Source organism: Haliotis rufescens, unplaced genomic scaffold (genome assembly GCF_023055435.1).
Source record: "Haliotis rufescens isolate VD_foot unplaced genomic scaffold, xgHalRufe1.0.p SCAF_93, whole genome shotgun sequence".
Taxonomy (NCBI): domain Eukaryota; kingdom Metazoa; phylum Mollusca; class Gastropoda; order Lepetellida; family Haliotidae; genus Haliotis; species Haliotis rufescens.
This window is the reverse complement of record NW_025964387.1, coordinates 404,254-427,046: the sequence shown is the minus strand read 5'-3', so window position 1 is coordinate 427,046 and position 22,793 is coordinate 404,254. Positions and strand designations below refer to the sequence as shown.

At 40.5% G+C, this 22,793-nt stretch overlaps 1 protein-coding gene across 1 annotated transcript in view; it reads left to right on the top strand.

The window, feature by feature from the left end:
- Positions 1-6,241: 6,241 nt before the first annotated feature.
- LOC124131994 (acetoacetyl-CoA synthetase-like) overlaps positions 6,242-22,793 on the top strand; it is a 36,646-nt gene continuing 20,094 nt past the window's right edge. The window contains exons 1-9 of the mRNA XM_048391617.1: positions 6,242-6,439; positions 9,471-9,574; positions 12,484-12,601; positions 14,379-14,492; positions 16,465-16,562; positions 18,256-18,370; positions 19,204-19,282; positions 20,442-20,592; positions 21,810-21,890. Of these exons, the coding sequence (XP_048247574.1) occupies positions 6,325-6,439; positions 9,471-9,574; positions 12,484-12,601; positions 14,379-14,492; positions 16,465-16,562; positions 18,256-18,370; positions 19,204-19,282; positions 20,442-20,592; positions 21,810-21,890 (975 nt within the window). The 5' untranslated portion in view covers positions 6,242-6,324. The remainder of the gene's footprint in view (positions 6,440-9,470; positions 9,575-12,483; positions 12,602-14,378; positions 14,493-16,464; positions 16,563-18,255; positions 18,371-19,203; positions 19,283-20,441; positions 20,593-21,809; positions 21,891-22,793) is intronic.

Here is a 22,793-nt window from a genome sequence, read left to right as displayed (position 1 = left end):
CGGGATCCCTGTTAACGTCGGTAGAAGTTAAACTAATCGTAAATGCTAGTCGGACAGTTCCCGGAACTAACACATCGTGTGCGCCGAGATTAGGAAAGCGAACCAGAAGGGTTTGATTCTGATCTATGGTACTAGGGTTATTAGTTATAGTTACAGACTGACGAATTGCTTTGACCCCTAATGGATCTCGAAGTCTACGTTGTGGGTTTAACTTGCGTCCATATTGCGAAGACATTGTTTATATTGAAATTATGTACCTTATGTTTAATATAAAAATGGATAATTTTGAACATAATGACTTTGATCTAAGTACCTTTGATGACTTTGATAACCCAATCGAAGAGGGTACTGATGAAACCAACTTTGGTGCCACGAATCTTAACGATGAACTTTTACAATCGTCCGTCAATGATTATTATGATGCCTTAAAAGAAGATACCCCAATAGGTCGTGACTATTCAAAGTTTGAGATAGATAGTAAAGGAATATTGCGACTGCGTGGCGCTCTGGATATTGATCTTATGCATTCTCGTACTCGTAAGCCCCTAGCCTTGTCTACGATATAGCTGCTAAACACGGCATCAGCACTGTTCGTGATAAATTAGGTTTTGTGGACTACCGACGACTTTCCGCGAAGACTACTAAGGTTCTTCGAACCGTGCGTACTGAACTCGTTAATACAGATGATTTGGAAGCTGCTTCGATGGTGGCCTCGGACGGACTCGGAGAAATCTTAGATACCTATTACGATAATTCCACGTTACAGGTACCATCCTCTGAGTTCAGTATTAGGGAATTACGAGGTCTTGACAAGGCAATGCGAACAATGCGGGGAGAACTCATCAATAATATAGCCAAGATATCCGAAATCGACAAGCATATAGCTCAAGAGAAAACAAAACTCGAACAGGCGGGCAATGAGTTCAGTAGACGCCGCGTAGCAGAAAGATTGCGTAACTTAGAAGACGAAAGATCGGCCCGCCTCGAAGCTGCTTCCAGTAATAGAAAGGCACTTCGTTCGCAAATCAGTCGTATTCGAGAAACTATCGATCAAGTCCTCAACGATGACACTACACTGGCCGATAAAATTAAAACATTGTTCAGAGAACAGGGAATAACCATTGCCAGTATTTTAACCGCGTTGGGTTTTATTATATCGACTTTGACTCTCTCGTTAACAGGTGGTGGTACAGGTGGAGGTACACCACCCAGCGATAAAAACGGTATAAAAGAGTGGATAAAAAAACATTTAAAAGCATTAGGTTCAGCACTGGGAAAGCTCGCTGAGAAAGCCGCGGCCGCACTTCCTGGTATAATAGGGAGTATAGTTTCCTGGCTATTGAATTTATTAGCTAAGACCACCACTTGGCTTAGTCAAAACTTGTGGGGGCTGATCGTGGCAATTGCAGGGCTGTTGTACGTATTCGCTAAGAACTATTTATCCACCAAATCATGAGTAAACCAACCGAGACTCCACCCACTACAAGCGCTGTTTTTTCATCGATATGTTGTTGATTTTTAGCCTCAATATGCGGTGGTACTTGTGCGTGTGCATTAGTAGATGGTTGATCGATAAAAGATGGTTGTGCGATAGTTGGTGTTTGTGGCTTGACTATTCCCTTTTCGCCCGTGATCGTTTGCGTTATTAATTCGACGTTAATATCTGAATTAATGCCTGGTTTTTGTTGATCGGTAGCGATAACAATTTTATTATTATAGCCTATCACTTGACCGATCTTAAGTTCCATATTACTCGGAGACATGTATAGTCCCGGTGCATAAACAAAGTCCACTTTGGATTGAGCGTACTGTAATGCATCTTGAAAACGTTTTATAGACGATGGTATGTCAACTGGTGAATTAATGGCGTCCTCCACGTTTGCGACAAACTGTTTTTGCGCATCGAGCGCCGTCCCAGAACCGATAATGGATGTTCGTGTTTGCGATTGTGCACCGAGAATTGCCCATACATAAGTTCTTATCGATTCATTAAATCTTACAAATCCTGGGTTAGTAAAATTATTTTCCGTTTTATCATTAAGAAATTCATTCCAAGCGTCTCCAGGTGGTTGCTCAACCTTTTGGATGGTGAAAGCAACACCACCCTTAAAGTTAATACGATCATCTCTCCACTCGTTACTTGAGAGAGCAAAGCTCGGAAGGAGCCGACCCCTTTTCAGTAAATCATCGCTGACTTCTTTAACAGAGTGTGCACCAGCGTACGGAATACCTAGACCATGGTTTGCTCCTTTAATACGCCAATCTTTACTCGTAGAAACATTAAATTCATTACAAATACGTTCATACACCCCCCTATTATACGGATTATTTGATACATTCCACGCTCGATCTTGTGGTAATGGAGCATTAATTTCTTTAAGTATACGTCTAATCTGATAATACACATGAAATAATAAAACAGACTTATTTAGCATATATCCTGGAGCATTAACAGATACACCACATCCCGTTGTGGCACACCATATGGCAAAGTTTAACTGATTCTGCCAAAATTGCATCGGATTGTGAAACCAATCGTGCACCATTTTATCGCTAGTTGCCGTGACCCTGTACTTTTCAAAGATATCTGGGAATTTAACGAAAAATTCAGCACCGGAGGCAGTTACTATAATCGATTGATTAGTAATATATCTCGATTTCATATTTAAATTATGATATAGTATCATTGTATATTTAATATGTATGTTACACTCCCAGGAATAACAAATGGTCAGTCTATTGAACTGCTTCATACTATCGATAACTCGGATGGACAACTCGAAGTAGCTCTATGTGATGTAACGTATTACCCACGGTGGACCAATATAAATGCTGCGAAAGAAAATAATGAATTATTAATAGTTGAAAATGATATTCCTAAAATCATTACTATACCTGATGGGTATTACAGCGTATGCTCACTCAATGATGAATTTTTTAAACCTAATGGATCTAGTCTCACACAAAATGAGGCGAATGGGAGACTGAAATTATACCCTGGAGAAAAAAAAAGTGTATTTCCTTACAATAACTTAACAAACACACTTGGATTTACACAAATATTAAAAATATCCAATACATTAAAAGATGGAGAGACATTACCCGATTTAGTTCCCTATAAAGAGTTGTGCATCCATCTTGATCAAATCAGTACAACAAATAATATTCAACTAGAAAGTCCTTCAACTCTGCTTAGAAGTGTTCCAGTGAAAGATGAAAAATATAATAGCGGTAGAACGGAATCTTTCTCATCATTACAATATAAAAAATTGAAGCGGGGTATTATTTCAGACTTCAAAATTTCTGTATTAGATGTAAAACATCAACCTGTACATATAGGATACTTAAGCGTAACACTCCATATTATAAATAATGGTTGATGCATCAGGCCCTGGAACAGTAAGACAATGTAATACAATTGCGCTTTCCGATCTCGGAGACACGGAAGGATTTAGTAAACCCGGTACCAATGGTAAGTTATATACGCTTTACACTTACACGATAATGTATACAAGCGGAAAGAAGTCACATTCACGGGTAATCTAGAAGATTTAAGCGATGTCGATGTTAGTAGACTCCTTAAAAACACTTCGTACAATATTACTCGCAACGATGATAATAAATGGACTATGGTCGAAGCAAACATCGAGTGGCTACTGAATATCGTCATTATCCCACCTTATGTGATGATGGGTAAGGGACATAATTTAACTAAGATAATAAATAGTGGCATCATACTCGCGGCTTATATCCCATCAAAACGAAAAAGTGTGTTGGTTACTCCCCTGCCAGAAAACCCAGGTCATATGATATATAGTCGTCCGGCCTTAAAAAACATTAGTTTAAATTTGGTTACTGAATTCGAAGATATTAAAGTTAACCTGAGTGCAATACCTAATATTTCTACGCTTATTATTGAAGTCTTGTTTGGAGATGTACCGGTAGATGCCTTCGAAATATTACCAGGTCTATCAATTAAATGGCTTAAGAAACACCAACGTCAACGTTGCAGTATTATTCATATCGGAGCATCACCCGTTGCAACCCTCGAGGGGGTCCAAATTATTAAAAGTGGTAGTATTTCTCTTACTAAGATATTCTTGCCGTATAATATACATTTGATAAGATTGATGTATACTATCAAAACATTTAAGCAAGACCAATTAAAGACTATTATATGATCATAATATACACTATGAGTTTATATCCAGCGCTCGGTGAAGCATTTGAAAAGATGGATACTGTTGATGGATTTCGATTACATCAAATAAACGACATAAAACATCGAATAGAGAAGGATAGGGAGTTGAGACTTGGATTGTATAAAAGGTATCGCAGAGCCGTGAATACTCTGGACGGAGTTGACACCGCGCTTGTAGTATCTGGTATGGGACTCGGTGTAGCGGGTATCGGTTTACTATCAACTATAATCGCCGCACCTATCGTGCTCGGCATGGAAATAACCGCTGGAGTCTCGGGACTGGCAGGAATAGCGATAAAATTCATTTCTCGTAGGTTACAAAAGAAAGCATTAAAACACGATAGTATTCGGATACTCGCCGAAGCAAAGTTGAACAGCATTGAGGATCATATTTCAACAGCAATGACCGATTGTAAGATATCCGAGGATGAGTTTCGTTTAGTGCTGTCGGAACTCACCAAATACAACGCAATGAAGCAGGAGATTCGATCAAAATCTCGTAAGACCAGTGGTATTAGCGAAGACGAGAAAAAAAAGTTCATAGAACAGGGGAGGCAACAAGCGCGTCAGTTATTCCGTGTCAAAACCAAAGAACTGGTTGGAGATTAAAAATAGATTGCTTACTATCGTTTGATCACATTTAGACTCATCTTTGAATCACATTATCATTTTAACATAAAAAATTCCTCCTATAGTAGCAGTATAGGTATATAAATCCAGCTACAGTGGAAGTGAGCCAGAACCCTTATTACCTATAAAAAATTATATCATTGGCCCCAGGTGGTGGTGAACTGGAGCCAATTTAACTTAATCTCATGACTATCATTAAATCACATAATTCATTTTGACATAAAAAATTCCATCTGTAGTAGCAGTATAGGTATATAAATCCAGCTACAGTGGAAGTGGTCCAGAACCCCCATTACCTATACTACTGATTTTAATGAGATTGTACTTACATTCAAATGAGTCTTACGTAAATGTTTCCAAATCTTGCATGCACGTTCAGGACACCGTCCCACAAGCTAACGTAGCTCGAGCTACGTCTGACGTATATCTGTGTTAAAGAATATGAGTTGCGATCGTCCTAGTACAGCGCTAAGAGCGCTTTATGCAAGAAGGCCCTCGATATATATGAAAATAAAGGTTTATGCATCCAATTAATTAAGTGCCCGCTGTTATAAAACTGACAGAATAATTGACTGACAGCATCAAGTGTGTACCAGTGAGAAGATATTACGGATCTTTGACAAAGTCCAGGTCGTCGTTCCACAAATCGATTTCAGTGCAATTGTTTAACTCCCATTATAAACTCAGCATAAGCAAATACCTTTCATGAAACGGTCGCAATATAATTTGCTACCAGTTCAAATAAAATATTATGTTTCTATCTTTCTCAGCACCACATTGGTGCTCGTGGGTTTCAACAAATTGGTAAACTTCTAACTGGAAAAACTATTAAAAGCGTCGTTAAACCAACTCACTCACTCACACACTCAATTTAATTAAGATAACATCTGTTGTGAGAGAGAGGCAATTACTGTTAATACATTTTCATCACACAATAGAACAAGTTTATATTTGCTAAAATTATTTAGAAATGAACACGCGCCGATCGTTTGTCAATTTATTATTAGGCCTAAAACTGTCTCCCCGGTATGAATCACAAATATCACTTATTATAAGCTATAGCTACACTAGATCAAATTTCATTACGGAACGACAGTGAAATATATCATTTATGCAAGGTATGTAGGTTTTTTTCGAAGCACATGTGTCACCTGTTGGGGGTGTGTGTCTTCTGACAGCGTACTAGCCAATCGGAGCTCCCTTTCTTATTGACTATATATTCATACGCCATGGTCCGATTTACAAATAGTGCAAAGTGTAATGTAAATTTACTATTATGAGATAAACATACACAGATCACTATAGAAATAAACGTAAAAGGAAAATACTAGAGATAAATATTATTGAAACATAAATTATTTTGTAGGTGTGCATACCTCATGCGGAAGTACTTCCGCTACGGGGAAATTGGGCATTTTACACCATTTGCGGAGTCCACGCTGCAGTTTGTTGTTGCGTGTTGAGCAGACGAAGTTGTTTGGAAGTTGTAAGCTATGGATGCCGTCGGTGACAACTCCCCTAAGGTCATGTGGAAGCCTGACAGGAGCAGACCAACCAAAATGGACAGGCTCAGGAAATCCATCAATGAAAAATATGGAGTTAATTTGGGTGTGTAGTGAAGTAGATCTACGTGCTGTTTGAGAATGAGCTCAGGTGGGTCATGTTTATGACCAGTCGCGTCATGCCGATAGGCTATTTGGACCGGATATATAAATGCTACTTTATTATTTTTTTCTATCAGCGTCGCCTCTGTCTGCTGTGGTTGTATAAATCTGACGAGAGAGAGAGAGGTGGCAGTCAGCCCAGGTAGATCTACCTCACGTAAACTAGACTGGGAGGAGTCTCTAAATACAATATTTTTCTACAGAGGTTGCTACATAATATTTAGGTGACTAAAGTACTCACGGACATGAAAAAAAACTGTTTTTTCGATCTCAGATTTTAAATAAATGCAGTTAATATACAAAATATATAAATATTCAAACAACTCAATTATTACTAATTGGGCCTTGGCACAAATACAGCGTATCAAAGGTTTTTATGTCTTTTTACACGTAATAGTGTGTAAAAATATGAACAAAACAGACTATTGTGAAACTGAGCATAACCAGGTGTTAGTAGATCAAGGTGAATGTCCATGACCTATGACACCTTGATGACAGGTGAAAAAAGGTGCTTGAAACCCGCGTGCATGTGATTTGTCAGTGGTTAGTGATTTGTCAGTGGCATTGTGGGATAGTGAATCATTGTCAAAAAAACAGAACGTAAAAGTAACATATTCCCTTCTCAAACAACAACTTACATGTCATTATTATTATGTACATAAACATAGCTGTTATTTTTATTGTTGTTTTGATAACTTTTTTTCCAGGCTAATTTGCATAATACCTATAGCCTGTTTCTGCCATGTCAATTTGGACTTAGTTTTATTTTTGAATGTTGAAAGTGCCTACAAATTACCTCCTGTAAAGTACATTTTGTATTGAGCACTGAGCACTGATTGAGATACTGTCAGAAAACTAAACTAGACTGCAGACAAGTCTAGCATGTCTTAGGGGCGGTGGGGTAACCTAGTGGTTAAAGCATTCGCTTATCACGTTGAAGACCCGGGTTCGTTTTCCCACATGGGTACAAGGTGTCCCCCGCTGTGATATTGCTGGAATACTGCTAAAAGCGGTGTAAAACCATACTCACTCACTCTAGCATGTCTTGTGTGATATTCACCTCTCTACAGTAAGTGTCAGATAGAACATGACCAAAATTGACCATAGATGATATTTTAAAGTGGCTGAGAAACTTGATAACCTTAAGAAATGTCTGTCCATGCCAAGAGACCTAATAAGCCCACAGTATCCCATGCTTGTCTTAGGAGCTGAATAGAAGAGGATTCTGTGATCAATGTCAGAAACGTGATGGGACCCGCGAAGATACGGGGTAGAATAGGTGTTCAGCAACCGATGATTGCTGTAAAAGGCGACCAGGCTTGTCATAAGAGGCGACTAGCAGGATCAGGTGGTCAGGTTCGCTGACTTGGTTGATGCATGTCATCGTGTCACAATTGCGTGAAACAATGCTCATGATGTCAATCACTGGATTGTCTGGTCCAGACTCGATTATTTACAGACCGCCATCATATTGCTGGATTATTGCTGAGTGCAGCATTAAACAACAAACCAACAGCAACAACAGAAACTTGATGGGATGGATTGTTGCTGATGCTTATTGTCATAGGTTTGCGTGGTCCAGAATCGATTGGTCCTGGTTAGAATTGGTCCCGAGCATGTTATGATGATAGGTGTCTAAATGGGTGGTCAGACTCTACTAGTGGGTGGGTGGGTGGTCAGACTCTACTAGTGGGTGGGTGGGTGGTCAGACTCTACTAGTGGGCAGTCAGACTCTACTAGTGGGTGTTCAGACTCTACTAGTGGGTGGTCAGACTCTACTAGTGGGTGGTCAGACTCTTCTAGTGAGTTGTCAGACTCTACTAGGGGTGGTCAGACTCTACTAGTGGGTGGTCAGACTCTTCTAGTGAGTTGTCAGAATCTACTAGTGGGTGGTCAGACTCTACTAGTGGGTGGTCAGAATCTACTAGTGGGTGGTCAGAATCTACTAGTGGGCAGTCAGACTCTACTAGTGGGTGGGTCAGACTCTACTAGTGGGTGGTCAGACTCTACTAGTGGGTGTTCAGACTCTACTAGTGGGTGGTCAGAATCTACTAGTGGGTGGTCAGACTCTACTTGTGGGTGGTCAGACTCTTCTAGTGAGTTGTCAGACTCTACTAGTGGGTGGTCAGACTCTTCTAGTGAGTTGTCAGACTCTACTAGTGGGTGGTCAGACTCTACTAGTGGGTTGTCAGACTCTACTAGTGGGTGGTCAGTCTCTACAAGTGGGCGGTAAGACTCTACAAGTGGGTGGTCAGACTCTATTAGTGGGTAGTCAGACTCTACTAGTGGGTTGTCAGACTCTACTAGTGGGTGGTCAGACTCTACTAGTGGGTTGTCAGACTCTACTAGTGGGTGGTCAGACTCTACCAGTGGGTGGTCAGTCTCTACTAGTGGGTGGTCAGTCTCTACTAGTTGGTGGTCAGACTCTACTAGTGGGTGGTCAGACTCTATTAGTGGGTGGTCAGACTCTACTAGTGGGTGGTCAGACTCTTCTAGTGAGTTGTCAGACTCTACTAGTGGGTGGTCAGACTCTACTAGTGGGTGGTCAGACTCTTCTAGTGAGTTGTCAGTCTCTACCAGTTGGTGGTCAGACTCTACTAGTGGGTGGTCAGACTCTACTAGTGGGTGGTCAGACTCTACCAGTGGGTGGTCAGACTCTACTAGTGGGTGGTCAGACTCTACTGTATGGGGAGTATGGTTTTACGTTGCTTTTAGCAATATTCCAGCAATATCAGGGCAGGGGACACCTAAATCGGCTCCACATTGTACCCATGTAAGGAATTGAAACTGGGTCTTCGGCGTGACGAGCGAACACTTCAACCACAAGGCTACCAACTGCCTGTATTCACCAGACCCGTCTTATCAAACCCACCTAATAATACCGCTGAAAGATTCCTGTCTGAGTCATGTACTTGCCATCTATTTTTATGCTTTTCTCATCCTGAAGACTTATTTGAGAATTTATTTTGCTTCAGAAACATATCAACAATTCCACCGATGGTCATGTGATCATTACGCTGCATTTTGGGAGGAAGTATGGAAGTTTACTGGCGTGATTTCATCTCATCCATACAAACAGGTCAACACTCCTTCCCTATTTTGCGATCATAACAGTTCATGCATTGTTTCGGAGCTTGCTTTAGGATGTGTAAAACAGCTGACCTGGATGCCATTTAATACCAACACAACATATCAGGGATTTATCTAGGATTTTTAACTTAGTGCCCCTGACAGGCAAATTTGGAAAAATCATTATGTTCACAAGTAGAATTTTAAAAGTTCATATTTTCTTAAATTCAGAGGTATTAGGAGATTGCATTTAAAGTAATAACATTTAAGATGAAGCATTAAACCCTGTTTTAATTGGTCTTTTTATACATGAACAGACGGTACTTCTGCAAAGCCATAAAATAAGTTATTAGTTGCATATATTGATACATTGTATTATGAATTGGGAAATTTTTAGTCCAAATTGGGAAGTTTTATTGACATTTGCTGTAGACTTGGGGTGAAGGTCGGCCTCTGAGCAGGTCGAGATAAATCCCAGCCATATGTAAACAAACAGGTTATTGACAAATGTCAGTTCATGTTGTGCTTACAATATCACATTTCTTTGGTATTGAAAAGCATAGCCTAACCATGCTAACTGTGATATGTACATGATGTAGGCAGGTGTTTACCATTGTCTGTAGGCCCGTGAAGATTCCGGGGTAGAATAGGTCTTCAGCAACCCATACTTGCCACAAGAGGTGGCAATGCTTTTTTCGTAAGAGGCGACTGACAGGATCGGGTGGTCAGACTAGCTGACCTAGTTGGTGCATGTCATCGTATACCAGTTGCATAGATGGATGCTCCTGATGGCGATCACTGGATTGTCTTGTCAAGACTTCATTATTTACAGACCGCCATCATATAGCTGGAATATTGCTGAGTGCGGTGTTAAACAACAAACAAATCCTTAGGATTTTTATTGCTTTGGACATGTTGGATATACTTTTGGATTTTACTGTTGAATCAAAATATTGTGATTGAGTGAAGAAAATCTAACAGGGACAATCCGGCCATTAATTAGCAGATAAATCTTACATACATACTTTTGTTGATTAGTTTCAATCATTCCATCATCCATACCCTTGTTTTCATCCCCACTGGATATTCTTTGATTCATCCCTTGATTGTTTTGCACCCAGTAACAATCAACCCCCTGTAGATGATATTTCTTACCTAAACAGGCAAAACAAATGTGTGTTTCCTTGTTCAGACCATCCACAAATTGGATTGGTAGGCTGGGCGTTGTTTTTCTTTCTCTCTAATGTTTTGCGTGTAATTTTAAAAATTCTGCTTCAGTTAAAGCCTGTGAAGATAATGACTGGCATGTCTAAATTGATGATATTGGCATACAGGGCACAATGTAACTAGGTATATAAAGTATGCACAAGTGCAACCAATCATTGAAAAATGCAACCTGATCTCTACATACATACACCAAGTGCATGTGAAAAAAATCAAAATTTGTGTCTCGCTAACTCTTGCTTGTCCAAACAAAATTGTTCTCCGAACACACTCAGTACCTCTAAAGTTAATTTACCATACTGCATTGTGATGCCTGTGTTAGTTTGTCATGCTTGACCTAACTATCGGTACTTCAAGATAATGTGCACATGTTCCTGTTACGTTTTACATTAATGCGTCATTAATTAATGTGACTATGGCCTATGTTTCAACTCATAAATTTATGGGACCAATGTGCAACTTGTTTTTTTGGTGCAACTTGCTTTTCATGTCAACATGCATTAAATACTGACATTACCAGGATGTTGATAATATAATGATGATACATACAGAGTATTAGCCAATGTGTTGCCATGTTGTAAATATCATACATTTGGAATAATTAAACATAAATTGTATACATATTTTAGGTCTACAGCAACCCATGCTTGCCATAAAAGGTGACTATGCTTGTCGTAAGAAGCGACTAACGGGATCGGGTGGTCAGGCTCGCTGACTTGGTTGATGCATGTCATCGATCCCAATTGCTTGAATCGATGCTCATGTTGTCAATCACTGGATTGTCTGGTACAGACTTGATTACTTACAGACCTCCGTCATATATCTGGAATATTGCTGAGTGCGGCATTAAACAAACAAACATACTTTTGGTTCCTAATATATGATACCAGAGATCATGCTGATATTTACAATACAGAAACACACAAAGGTCATCATTTCTTCATTATGTGAATGCCATTTTTACAACAGTCTGTGTTTAAGATGTAGTTTCATGCAGTAAAGCAGCTTTGGAAACTGTATACCGGGGTAAATACAATATTTGAGTGTAAAGACGTTAAAAGATGGTACTTGTTGTTACCCTGTCTAACACTCGGCATCAAGGGGCTGAAACAAGGACTGGTCAGCTCAGAGTCCATATACTGTGTCCGAGTGGGGTATTCATGTTAAACTGCGGCATGGTATCTCTGTGGGCTATCACTATAAAACAGGCATTAGTCCGGACTAGTACAATCAGCCACACACACACACAAACGTGCATGCATGTCACTGTATAAGTGCAATAATCTTGGACGCGACATTAAACCCCATTTCTTCTCACCTCACCTCACCTCACCTCACTTCACCTCACTTCACCTCACCTCACCTCACCTCACCTCACCTCACCTCACATGCTGGAAGTGTTAGTCAACAGTTTCTTGAAAAAGGAGCCATTGTATTGATCTTTAGAGTAGCTCCTGCTATGTGACCTCGTATTTGAGGAATAGTGATCTAAATTTATCAGATAGCATTGTGGCATCAACTCCTGCCATTGTATGATACAGCTATGGTACAGCTTGGGAAAAATGGCTTAGGGTTGAGGTCTCCATATATATTAGGGTCATTCAATCAGGAAATTGGAAACTCCACCAGAAACAGGAACCTCCAGAATTTGTGAGAATTAACGATGGTGTCTATGTGTGTTTGAACATGTTGCAGGTGGTAGATTCCTCCAAGAACATATCAGAGGTGCCAGAATGGTTTCAAGGGGCCAGACTCAACTATGCAGAAAATCTACTGCGGTACAATGATGACAGAGTGGCCATCTATGCTGCAGGTATGGCTTGTGTTGTATTCCTTGACTGGGAGTTGACTTGCTGGAAAAAGGGTTGTGGATTAGTGGTTTGAACTTGAAATAGCCTTCCCAAATACCAGAAAACTGAAAAGAAAATTATACCATGAAGTTGGAAAATACTCTGTTCTGATTGGTCAATCAAAGGTTTCAAATCACAATAGTTTTAGTAGACCTACAAAGCTAGGAGTCCAGGGGACCCCCAATAATTTCAAGGGTCCTTTTAGGAAATATGAAGGTCCTGTAAAATAATGAAATGGTGTAGTGTACTGTACTGAAAGATTTGATAATTACTTTAATCACATGACCATGATGACCTTTATATTTCTTGTCAAGAAATTGGTACAATGAATATTGTTAGGATGCAATATATTTGTTTCTGCATTTGTTATGGATTTCACGTCTGCATGTCCATGATGTCATATGCACCTCTGATTGGATATTTATTTCACGTCTGCATGTCCATGATGTCATATGCACCTCTGATTGGATATGGATTTCACGTCTGCATGTCCATGATGTCATATCCACCTCTGATTGGATATGGATTTCATGTCTGCATGTCCATGATGTCATATGCACCTCTGATTGGATATGGATTTCATGTCTCAATGCCCATGATGTCATATCCTCCTCTGATTGGATATGGATTTCACGTCTGCATGTCCATGATGTCATATCCACCTCTGATTGGATATGGATTTCACGTCTGCGTGTCCATGATGTCATATCCTCCTCTGATTGGATATTTATTTCACGTCTGCATGTCCATGATGTCATATCCACCTCTGATTGGATATGGATTTCATGTCTGCATGTCCATGATGTCATATCCTCCTCTGATTGGATATTTATTTCACGTCTGCATGTCCATGATGTCATATCCTCCTCTGATTGGATATGGATTTAACGTCTGCATGTCCATGATGTCATATCCTCCTCTGATTGGATATGGATTTCACGTCTGCATGTCCATGATGTCATATCCTCCTCTGATTGGATATGGATTTCACGTCTGCATGTCCATGATGTCATATTCACCTCTGATTGGATATGGATTTCACGTCTGCATGTCCATGATGTCATATCCTCCTCTGATTGGATATGGATTTCACGTCTGATATGGATTTCACGTCTGAATGTCCATGATGTCATATCCACCTCTGATTGGATATGGATTTCACGTCTGATATGGATTTCACGTCTGAATGTCCATGATGTCAGAGGGAGCTGATTTTAGTAGAAATGTACTTTTCTTGGATATTGTAGGCATTTAATGGTTAAAATAATGGTTATCAGATGTGTGCAGTCAGAAGTTGAAATGTCCAGTTGCAGTTACTGTAGTCCTACCAGATATTCTTTTGTCACAGATCTCACTCTGAGATATTAGGCTTAAAAACAGAGATGTTTCTTGGGCATCAGGCACTCTTATTCCTGCTCGTCGGTTATTTTCATTACTAATTACAACAATATTTTCAAATTGTCCATGTCATATGAAGCAGGCACTGTTACACATCTATTATTGACAACTGACATTGTATTAAAGAGCCGATGTCAGTGTGTGTCCAGCTGTATTTGTAGGTGTTCTTGGGGGGGGTGGGGGAAACAATAACGTGTTACTCCATCATCACGTCTTGGTTTTAATTAATTGATACAATTTCCTACCTCCCTTCTCTCTTTTGAGAAAAATGTCCCAGAGAAAAACATTGTTCTATTGCATTGCAGCCTATTCATTGCAGCCTAATAAGGTTTGTATTCGTAGGTGAGGGAAGATCTGAGGTGACAAGGAGGACCTACAAGGAGTTGCGGAGATCTGTCGGCCTGTATGCATCAGCCATGAAGAAGATGGGCGTGAAGTCTGGGGACCGAGTTGTAGGTAAGACATAGTTACACAATGTAAAGGGACAGGGCCCTTTCTACGAAGCAATCGTAGTGCTTAGGTGATGGACATACAACATGGACTTACGACATGGACTTACGACAGTCCTAGAGCTCTGTCACTCTGGGATATGGGGCCCAGGTCAGTCAGCACTTTGCATGCTAGATCTAGTCAGTTTACCTCACATATCCTGAAGGCTAGTAGATTTTCAGGTTGTCTTGGGCAGTGTCATTAATCCTCTGTTCGTCAAAACTGTGTTCAAACATGGGGGTAATATGACAAAGAGTAAAAAAAAAAAAGAAGTCCACGCGCATACATTTAAGGCAACCAAAGTGTGCACAGGACTTTTCCTCAAATTCTAAATGCTTTTTAAATCTTAAGGGTATTACCCTACATATTGCATTCTAGAAACTAGTAATTTGACCTATTTCAAGGGATTCATCTGGATACGACCCTAATTCCCAAAAATATTTCTTATAACTCCCAGCTGTCCTAAGGATATGTTCTCACTATTTCGGCAGGTAAATGTTTAGGGTTATTTGCATCTCTGTCGGGGTCAAGTTCATTAGTGAAAGATGAGGACAGAAATTGATCATTGATTTGAAAAAGAAATCGACGATCCTCCTATATCGAAAGATATGCTTATCAAAGAATCGACTAAAATCGTAATTGGCTGGTCAGGCTCTGTGATGTTGCCGTGACAACATAGGTTATCTACCAGGGGGTGCAACATCCTCATGTATTTATATTCAGGGCTCTGTGAAATGGTCAGAATATGGCCGCCTGCAGCTTCAATGATGATCAGGAAATGAGAAAAGGAAATGCATTTTGGGAATTATTTCTGTGTATGTAGGTGACAATAATCATGAAATTAATGCGATCATAAGTAACAAATTAAAAATAATAAAGACTCATGTGTGATTGCTGTTTTCTTTTTATTATGAGTGTTTCCGGCATCAAGAAAATAAGTAATCATGAATTTCGCAAATTTGGATGGCGAAAATACATAATAAAGATGTGGCATTTTATTAATGCCATCTACTCATGGTTGCATTGTTTGCATTAATTTCCTGTTCGCATTAATTTCATGACCTACCGCAGCTCAAAGGTTACTTTGTGGAACTAGGTCCTTGTGTCCTTGGTGTGATATGGTGGGATTGTTGTTGGACTGAAACTCTACATACTCACTCACTTACTCGAAATGTTTCCCTGTGCAGCAAGTCATGACACCTGTGATCCTATTTATCTTGATGTATGTCTCGTCCTAGGTTACATTCCAAACTGTGTAGAAGCATTAGAAGCCATGTTGGCAGCAGCAAGTCATGACACCTGTGATCCTACTTATCCTGATGTATGTCTCGTCCTAGGTTACATTCCCAACTGTGTAGAGGCCACATGTAGAAGCCATGTTGGCAGCAGCAAGTCATGACACCTGTGATCCTACTTATCCTGATGTATGTCTTGTCCTAGGTTACATTCCCAACTGTGTAGAGGCAGTAGAAGCCATGTTGGCAGCAGCAAGTCATGACACCTGTGATCCTACTTATCCTGATGTATGTCTTGTCCTAGGTTACATTCCCAACTGTGTAGAGGCAGTAGAAGCCATGTTGGCAGCAGCAAGTCATGACACCTGTGATCCTACTTATCCTGATGTATGTCTCGTCCTAGGTTACATTCCAAACTGTGTAGAAGCATTAGAAGCCATGTTGGCAGCAGCAAGTCATGACACCGGTGATCCTATTTATCCTGATGTATGTCTTGTCCTAGGTTACATTCCAAACTGTGTAGAAGCATTAGAAGCCATGTTGGCAGCAGCAAGTCATGACACCTGTGATCCTACTTATCCTGATGTATGTCTCGTCCTAGGTTACATTCCCAACTGTGTAGAGGCCACATGTAGAAGCCATGTTGGCAGCAGCAAGTCATGACACCTGTGATCCTACTTATCCTGATGTATGTCTTGTCCTAGGTTACATTCCCAACTGTGTAGAGGCAGTAGAAGCCATGTTGGCAGCAGCAAGTATCGGAGCAATATGGAGCTCGACTTCACCTGACTTTGGTGTTGTGGTAAGTAGATACCCGACTATTAGCTGTGTCACAGTTCACCAGTGTCTTGATACAGGAAAAAAACCACCTCACTATGTGATCTACAATCTGCATGTACATCGATTTGTGTTTTAGTTTATCGATTTTCAAGACGAAATAGTTTTGCATTAACTGGTCATGGAATCTACTCGGCCTAGCTTTACTCTATGGCGTTTACATTACAAATGCTAAATCTGCATTATACTAATATATCACGTGAGATAAACAGCTACATATGAATAGTATGACCTCGTGGGCAACATGGAACAAACACAGTACAAATTAGGGATCTTGATGCTATATCAAAATATATATCAAATTTGGCGATCACTATCGATACCTATGGCATATCATGACACCCCTAATTACTGCATATAGGGGCCACGTAGATGGTGTAGTTGATAGGGTTAGCCCGGTGAGTGTTGGTGTTTCAATCCCCAGCCATACCTAAAGACATTAAACGATGGTACTTATTGTTACCTTGTCTGGCGTTAAGAAGTAAGGGCATAAAAGGAATGGTCGGCTCGGAGTCAGTTTAATGTGAGAGAGTGAGTGAGTTTGGTTTTACGCCGCTTTTAGCAATATTCCAGCAATATCACAGCGGGGGACACCAGAAATGGGCTTCACACATTGTACCCATGTCGGGATTCGAACCTGGGTCTTCAGCGTGACGAGTGAACGCTTTAACCACGAGGCTACCGAGTTTAATGTGTCTGAGTGGGGTGTATATTATTTACTGCGGCTTGGTATCTCGTTGAGCTAGCACTATAAGACTGGTCTGAAGTAGTACAAGGTGACACACACACAACACTATAGAAGTACAATAATCTTGACCGTGATGTTAGACCCTATTCATCTTGCCACACCTCCACAACACAACACCAGACCTCACTGTTGTGGCAAGTAGATATGGCAACCTCTAATATTAAGTATAGTACATTGTCTGTTCTGTCGTAAAAAGTCTGTACCCATTTGCTACTATTTCTGCATTTGGGAAATGACATCAACACCGCCATTGCTGGTATCAGTAACATCCAACAGAAATTCTCTTGCGTGTCTTGCAAATAGGTCCAGAGTATTTGTCAAAATATAATGGCGTACACACGATAATCAATGCTTGTTGATACATGAATCATGCTTTTGATAAATAATCATTTTGAGGGGAACTTGTTAAAGGAATAGTAATGCAAAATTGATAGAACAAGTACGGTCATGATCACAATTGCCTGTGGGGATTCCGGTTAGAATAGGTCTCCAGCAACCTACGCTGATGGTAAGAGGTGACTAATTGGATCAGGTGGTCAGGCTTGAAAACTTGAAACCACTGGATTGTCTGGTCCATACTCTATCAATTACTGGCCGCCGTCATGCGGCTGGAATACTGCTTGGTGTGGCCCTATACACCAAACAAACACGATCACAAGTAAAGAGTCTGTGACTGAAGTTATTAGTCTGCTAAGTCTTATAGGACCACTAGGATTCACTTCTACTTTTATATGATGCACAAGAACAAGTTTTGCTTCCAAATATGTGAACTTTAAACATAGATTCCACATATTGGAGGCAGACAAAGTCATGTCTACCACTGTCTTTGAACAAAATGTCTTCAGAATTGGATGATATTGGATGGTGTTATAACAAGTTTTGTGAATATTCTGTGTTTGTATCTTTTCAGGGTGTGTTGGAGAGGTTTTGTCAAATACGTCCAAAGTTGATATTTAGTGTGAATGCTGTCAACTACAATGGCAGAATGCACAACCACTTGGAAAAGTTGCAACAGGTTGTCCGAGGTATTACATGAGTTTGTTTCCTTGTTGTAAATATGTAATAGTGCCAGTCACTACTTCACCCTTTGTTTGTTTGTTTGTTTATAACACCACACTGAGCATGCTCCGCAATATTCCAGCTATGCGACAGTATTCTGTAAATAATCTGGACCAAACAATCCGGTGATTGACATCATGAGCATCGATCTATGCAATTGGAATTTGATGACATGCACAGTAACTTCTCCTGTATACTTACACACAGATTAGATAGAAAGTCTCTCAAGTTGTACTTAAAGTAACAGTTAGATGGTCTGTTCCTTCGAATTTGTTAGGGGCCGGGAGGATTTGTCCTTTTTCTGAAGATCCTTGTTTTTTTAATTTGGGATTGATAACAAATTTCTATGCATCCTGAAAGAATTCATGAGTAGCAAAAAGACAGCAACATTTTCGTGTTTAACAACTGATATGTCTGAATTGAGATTCTCTAAGGTTTTCTCAGATTGGAGTCTCAGTAATAATTTGTGAGGGACCGAGGTATGGACTTGGCTGGCGACATGCTTGACTTGACCTTCAAGAACTTTACTTTACTTTTGTTTAATCTTCCTTTTGCTCGGAGGGATGATGATTGCTGTGTTAGATTAAGGAAAATAAACCTTTGACACCCAAAATTTTGAGTTTATTTCTTTAATAAAATGAAAATGTCAGTAATATGTAAGTTGTGAATTTCAATTTTATAAATTCAAATAGCCTTACATGTTTGCATCTCACAGGACACACATAAATTAGCATCCACCCTGAATTTGAATGCATATATGATATAGAATGCAGTAAGTTCAATGCCGTCTTAATTTCAGGTTTACCAGATCTGGAGAAAGTTATCATCATTCCGTTTGTGGCAGAAGCACAATGTGACCTATCACACATTCCTAATGGGTAATTACTTTCTGAAACAATATCCACTACAGATTTCACTCATGATTTCACCATTGCTTGCACTGACGCCTTTTTTTAATTATCAACAAAACCAGAATTAAGTGTCCCTGTCAAACTCAATGGGAGTCATCAGACCCGTGAAGATCCGGGGTAGAAAAGGTCTTCAGCAACCCATGCTTGCCGTAAAAGGTGACTATGCTTGTTGTAAGAGGCGACCAATGGGATCGGGTGGTCAGGCTCGCTGACTTGGTTGATGCATGTCATCGATCCCAATTGCGTGATCGATGCACTGGATTGTCTGGTCCAGACTCGAAGATTTACACACCAACGTGATATAGCTGGAATATTCCTGAGTGCAGCGTTAAACAACAAACAAACAACTAATGGGAAAGGAGAAACTAACTGCTGATTGTTTACCGTACTGACAGTGCTGTCATCATTATAATGTTGCACTTCAAATTCTAGGACATTAATATTATTCAATATTATCAGAAGTTTCTTAATAAAATTGACTGCCTCCGTGGTCCAGTGGATAGGACATTTGCCCGGTGATAGGATGGTTGGTGTTTGATGCCCGACCATAATACCTAAAGAAGTAAAAAAGATGGTACTTGATGTTGCCCTGCCTGGTGCTTGGGATTAAGGGATAAAACAAGGACTGGTCAGCTTGGAGTCAGCTGCTGTATGGGGTATCCCGGATAAACTGTGGAATTCAGTGGGCTAGCACTACTAATCTGGCATTAGTCTGGACTAGTACAAGCAGCCACACGCACACATGCAACTCAGTATATAAGTGCAATACTAATCAATGTAATACCATATTTCAACCCACCTCACCTTATCAAAATTTGTAATGATGTAAAAGAATGTTTCATGAAAAAATTGATGTCATGAGAAAAGCCTTATATCTCTATAGATCAATGTGCAAAGGACCTGTTTCACAGATACACAATCCAATATGTGTTGCACTTTCTTCGGGTCAAAGCGGGATGGGGTAGCCTCATGCTTAATGTGACCCCGGCTCAATTCCCCACATGGGTACAATTTATGAGGCCATGAACTAGCTGGAATAATAATAGCTGCATGAATATCACGAACGCTTGCTCGCCATACCGCTCAACAACCGCCCACATTAGAAACAATGTTATTTTTTGCACAGGTGCCTGTTGGAAGATTTCTTGAATGATGGAAAGGAGGATGGTGAGGTTCCAGCGCTGGAGTTCGAGCAGGTGCCCTTCAACCACCCCCTGTTTATCATGTACTCCTCTGGGACCACCGGGGCACCCAAGTGTATGGTCCACTCAGCTGGGGTAAGCATATGGTCCACTCAGCTGGGGTAAGTGTATGGTCCACTCAGCTGGGGTAAGTGTATGGTCCACTCAGCTGGGCTAAGCAACACGTTGGCTGGCTTCTGGAGGTTTGGAAGCATGAGAGGCCCAGACTGAGGTGCCACGATTAGCTGTGCAGAGTTGTATCCCTTATTCGTGTCATGATATGCTGATTGTTAAGTCAAATTCCAGATTTGTGGTGATATATGATGTTTGTTTGCATCACATCTGTGCCTCCAGGCTTCATCAAAATCTTTGATAGTCACTCAGAGGTTGGAAGAACATGAATACATGACACTTTTATGGATAGCAACTTCTTTTATTCTTTTTCACAACTTTTCAGCGCTACTTCTTGCTTAAATTGGACATACTTGTCAAGATTGAGTTTGATAATTGGTGCGTAAGTTGTTTTTTTTACAGAGTTATGGCCCTTGCTCCATGCAATTTTACTTACTGCATAGTGTCTGCAATGGGAACAAATTCTCTCAAAGACTACTGATGTTGCATGTATGATACTTTGCATGCTTATCTAAGAGATAAATTTGGTGTCGTAACTGATATTTTTACAGATTTAATTCCCTTGCTATGTGTTTTTAGATTTTGAGCATACAGTTACGGCCCTTGATCCATGTTATTTTACAAAGTGCATACAGCGTAAGAAATTGGCACGAGTCTTATGGTCCTTGTCAAACTGCCCAATAGTTAATGTATCATAAGGACTAGTAGAAATATGCCTTTTTTAAGGGTTTTGCTTTATGTTATCATCAAAAGGACTAGTGGACTACAACTGTTACCTTCTATTGCTGGCATTGTGTCAGAAACTACAGAAATTAGCTTATCTAAGAGATACTTATCAAGACTGAGTTCGGGAATTGGTACCATAAATTATTTTATCCAGAGAGCGGGGCTTTTGTGTGTATTAATGGATCATGGAAAATCAGTGACACCAGGTGTTCACAAAACAAATTCCACTTCACTGCTTAGCTTTCGTGCCTGATTGATTCAGACAGCTGCTCTTCATGTACCAGAAGCATGAGGTTGTCTGTCTAGTCAGGGAATTGATTGTTTCATGTTCAGATGTTGCACATCAATTGAAGATTACTTTTTAAGTTTGCATTTCAATATCCATGCTGCAAATTTTATCATTTAGAATACTAGAATTTATCGTCTGAAATTGATCTATATTTTATTTTTTGCAGGGCACCTTGTTAAAACACTTAGAAGAGCACTGTATTCAGAGTGACATGACGCGGGATGACATCATGCTGTACTACACAACTGTAAGTACCAAAGGTGCCTCCCAGGTGTGCTGTAGGAATTGTGACATGTACTACACATGTGTACATATACCCCTTGTAATACCACATGGTGGGCAGATACTTGTCCAGCTATTACAGTACTGTTGTGGGGCGGTCGGGTAGCCTAGTGGTTAAAGCGTTCGCTCGTCATGCCGAAGACCCAGGTTCGATTCCCGACAAGGGTACAATGTGTGAAGCCCATTTCTGGTGTCCCCCGCCGTGATATTGCTGGAATATTGCTAAAAGCGGTGTAAAACCAAACTTACTTACAGTACTGTTGCAGTATACGTAGCTAATGTGGATCTGGGGTCTGTGATCGATGGGATTTATAGGCATGTTGAGTGGTGCATAAAACAACATTCATTCATGGAGGGGGCTCAGTAGGTGTCGTGGGCAGGGAGGGTGGGGGTCATGTTCTCTCTTCACTCTCCCTCTTGCTGCACTACTGTGCTCTAACTGACCCAGTCTGTGACTATCTCAGTGACACAGCTGAACTACAGCATCACATCTGTTAAATCGGTGATTTCTGCAGTATTGCACCAACTCGCTCTGTCTGTGACCATCTCGTGGTCACAGCTGCAGTATTGCACCAACTCGCTCTGTCGGTGACCGTCTCCCGTGGTCACTGCTGCAGTATTGCACCAACTAGCTCTGTCTGTGACCGTCTCCCGTGGTCACTGCTGCAGTATTGCACCAACTAGCTCTGTCTGCGACCGTCTCCCGTGGTCACAGCTGCAGTAATGCACCAACTAGCTCTGTCTGTGACCGTCTCCCGTGGTCACTGCTGCAGTATTGCACCAACTAGCTCTGTCTGTGACCGTCTCCCCTGGTCACTGCTGCAGTATTGCACCAACTAGCTCTGTCTGTGACCGTCTCCCGTGGTCA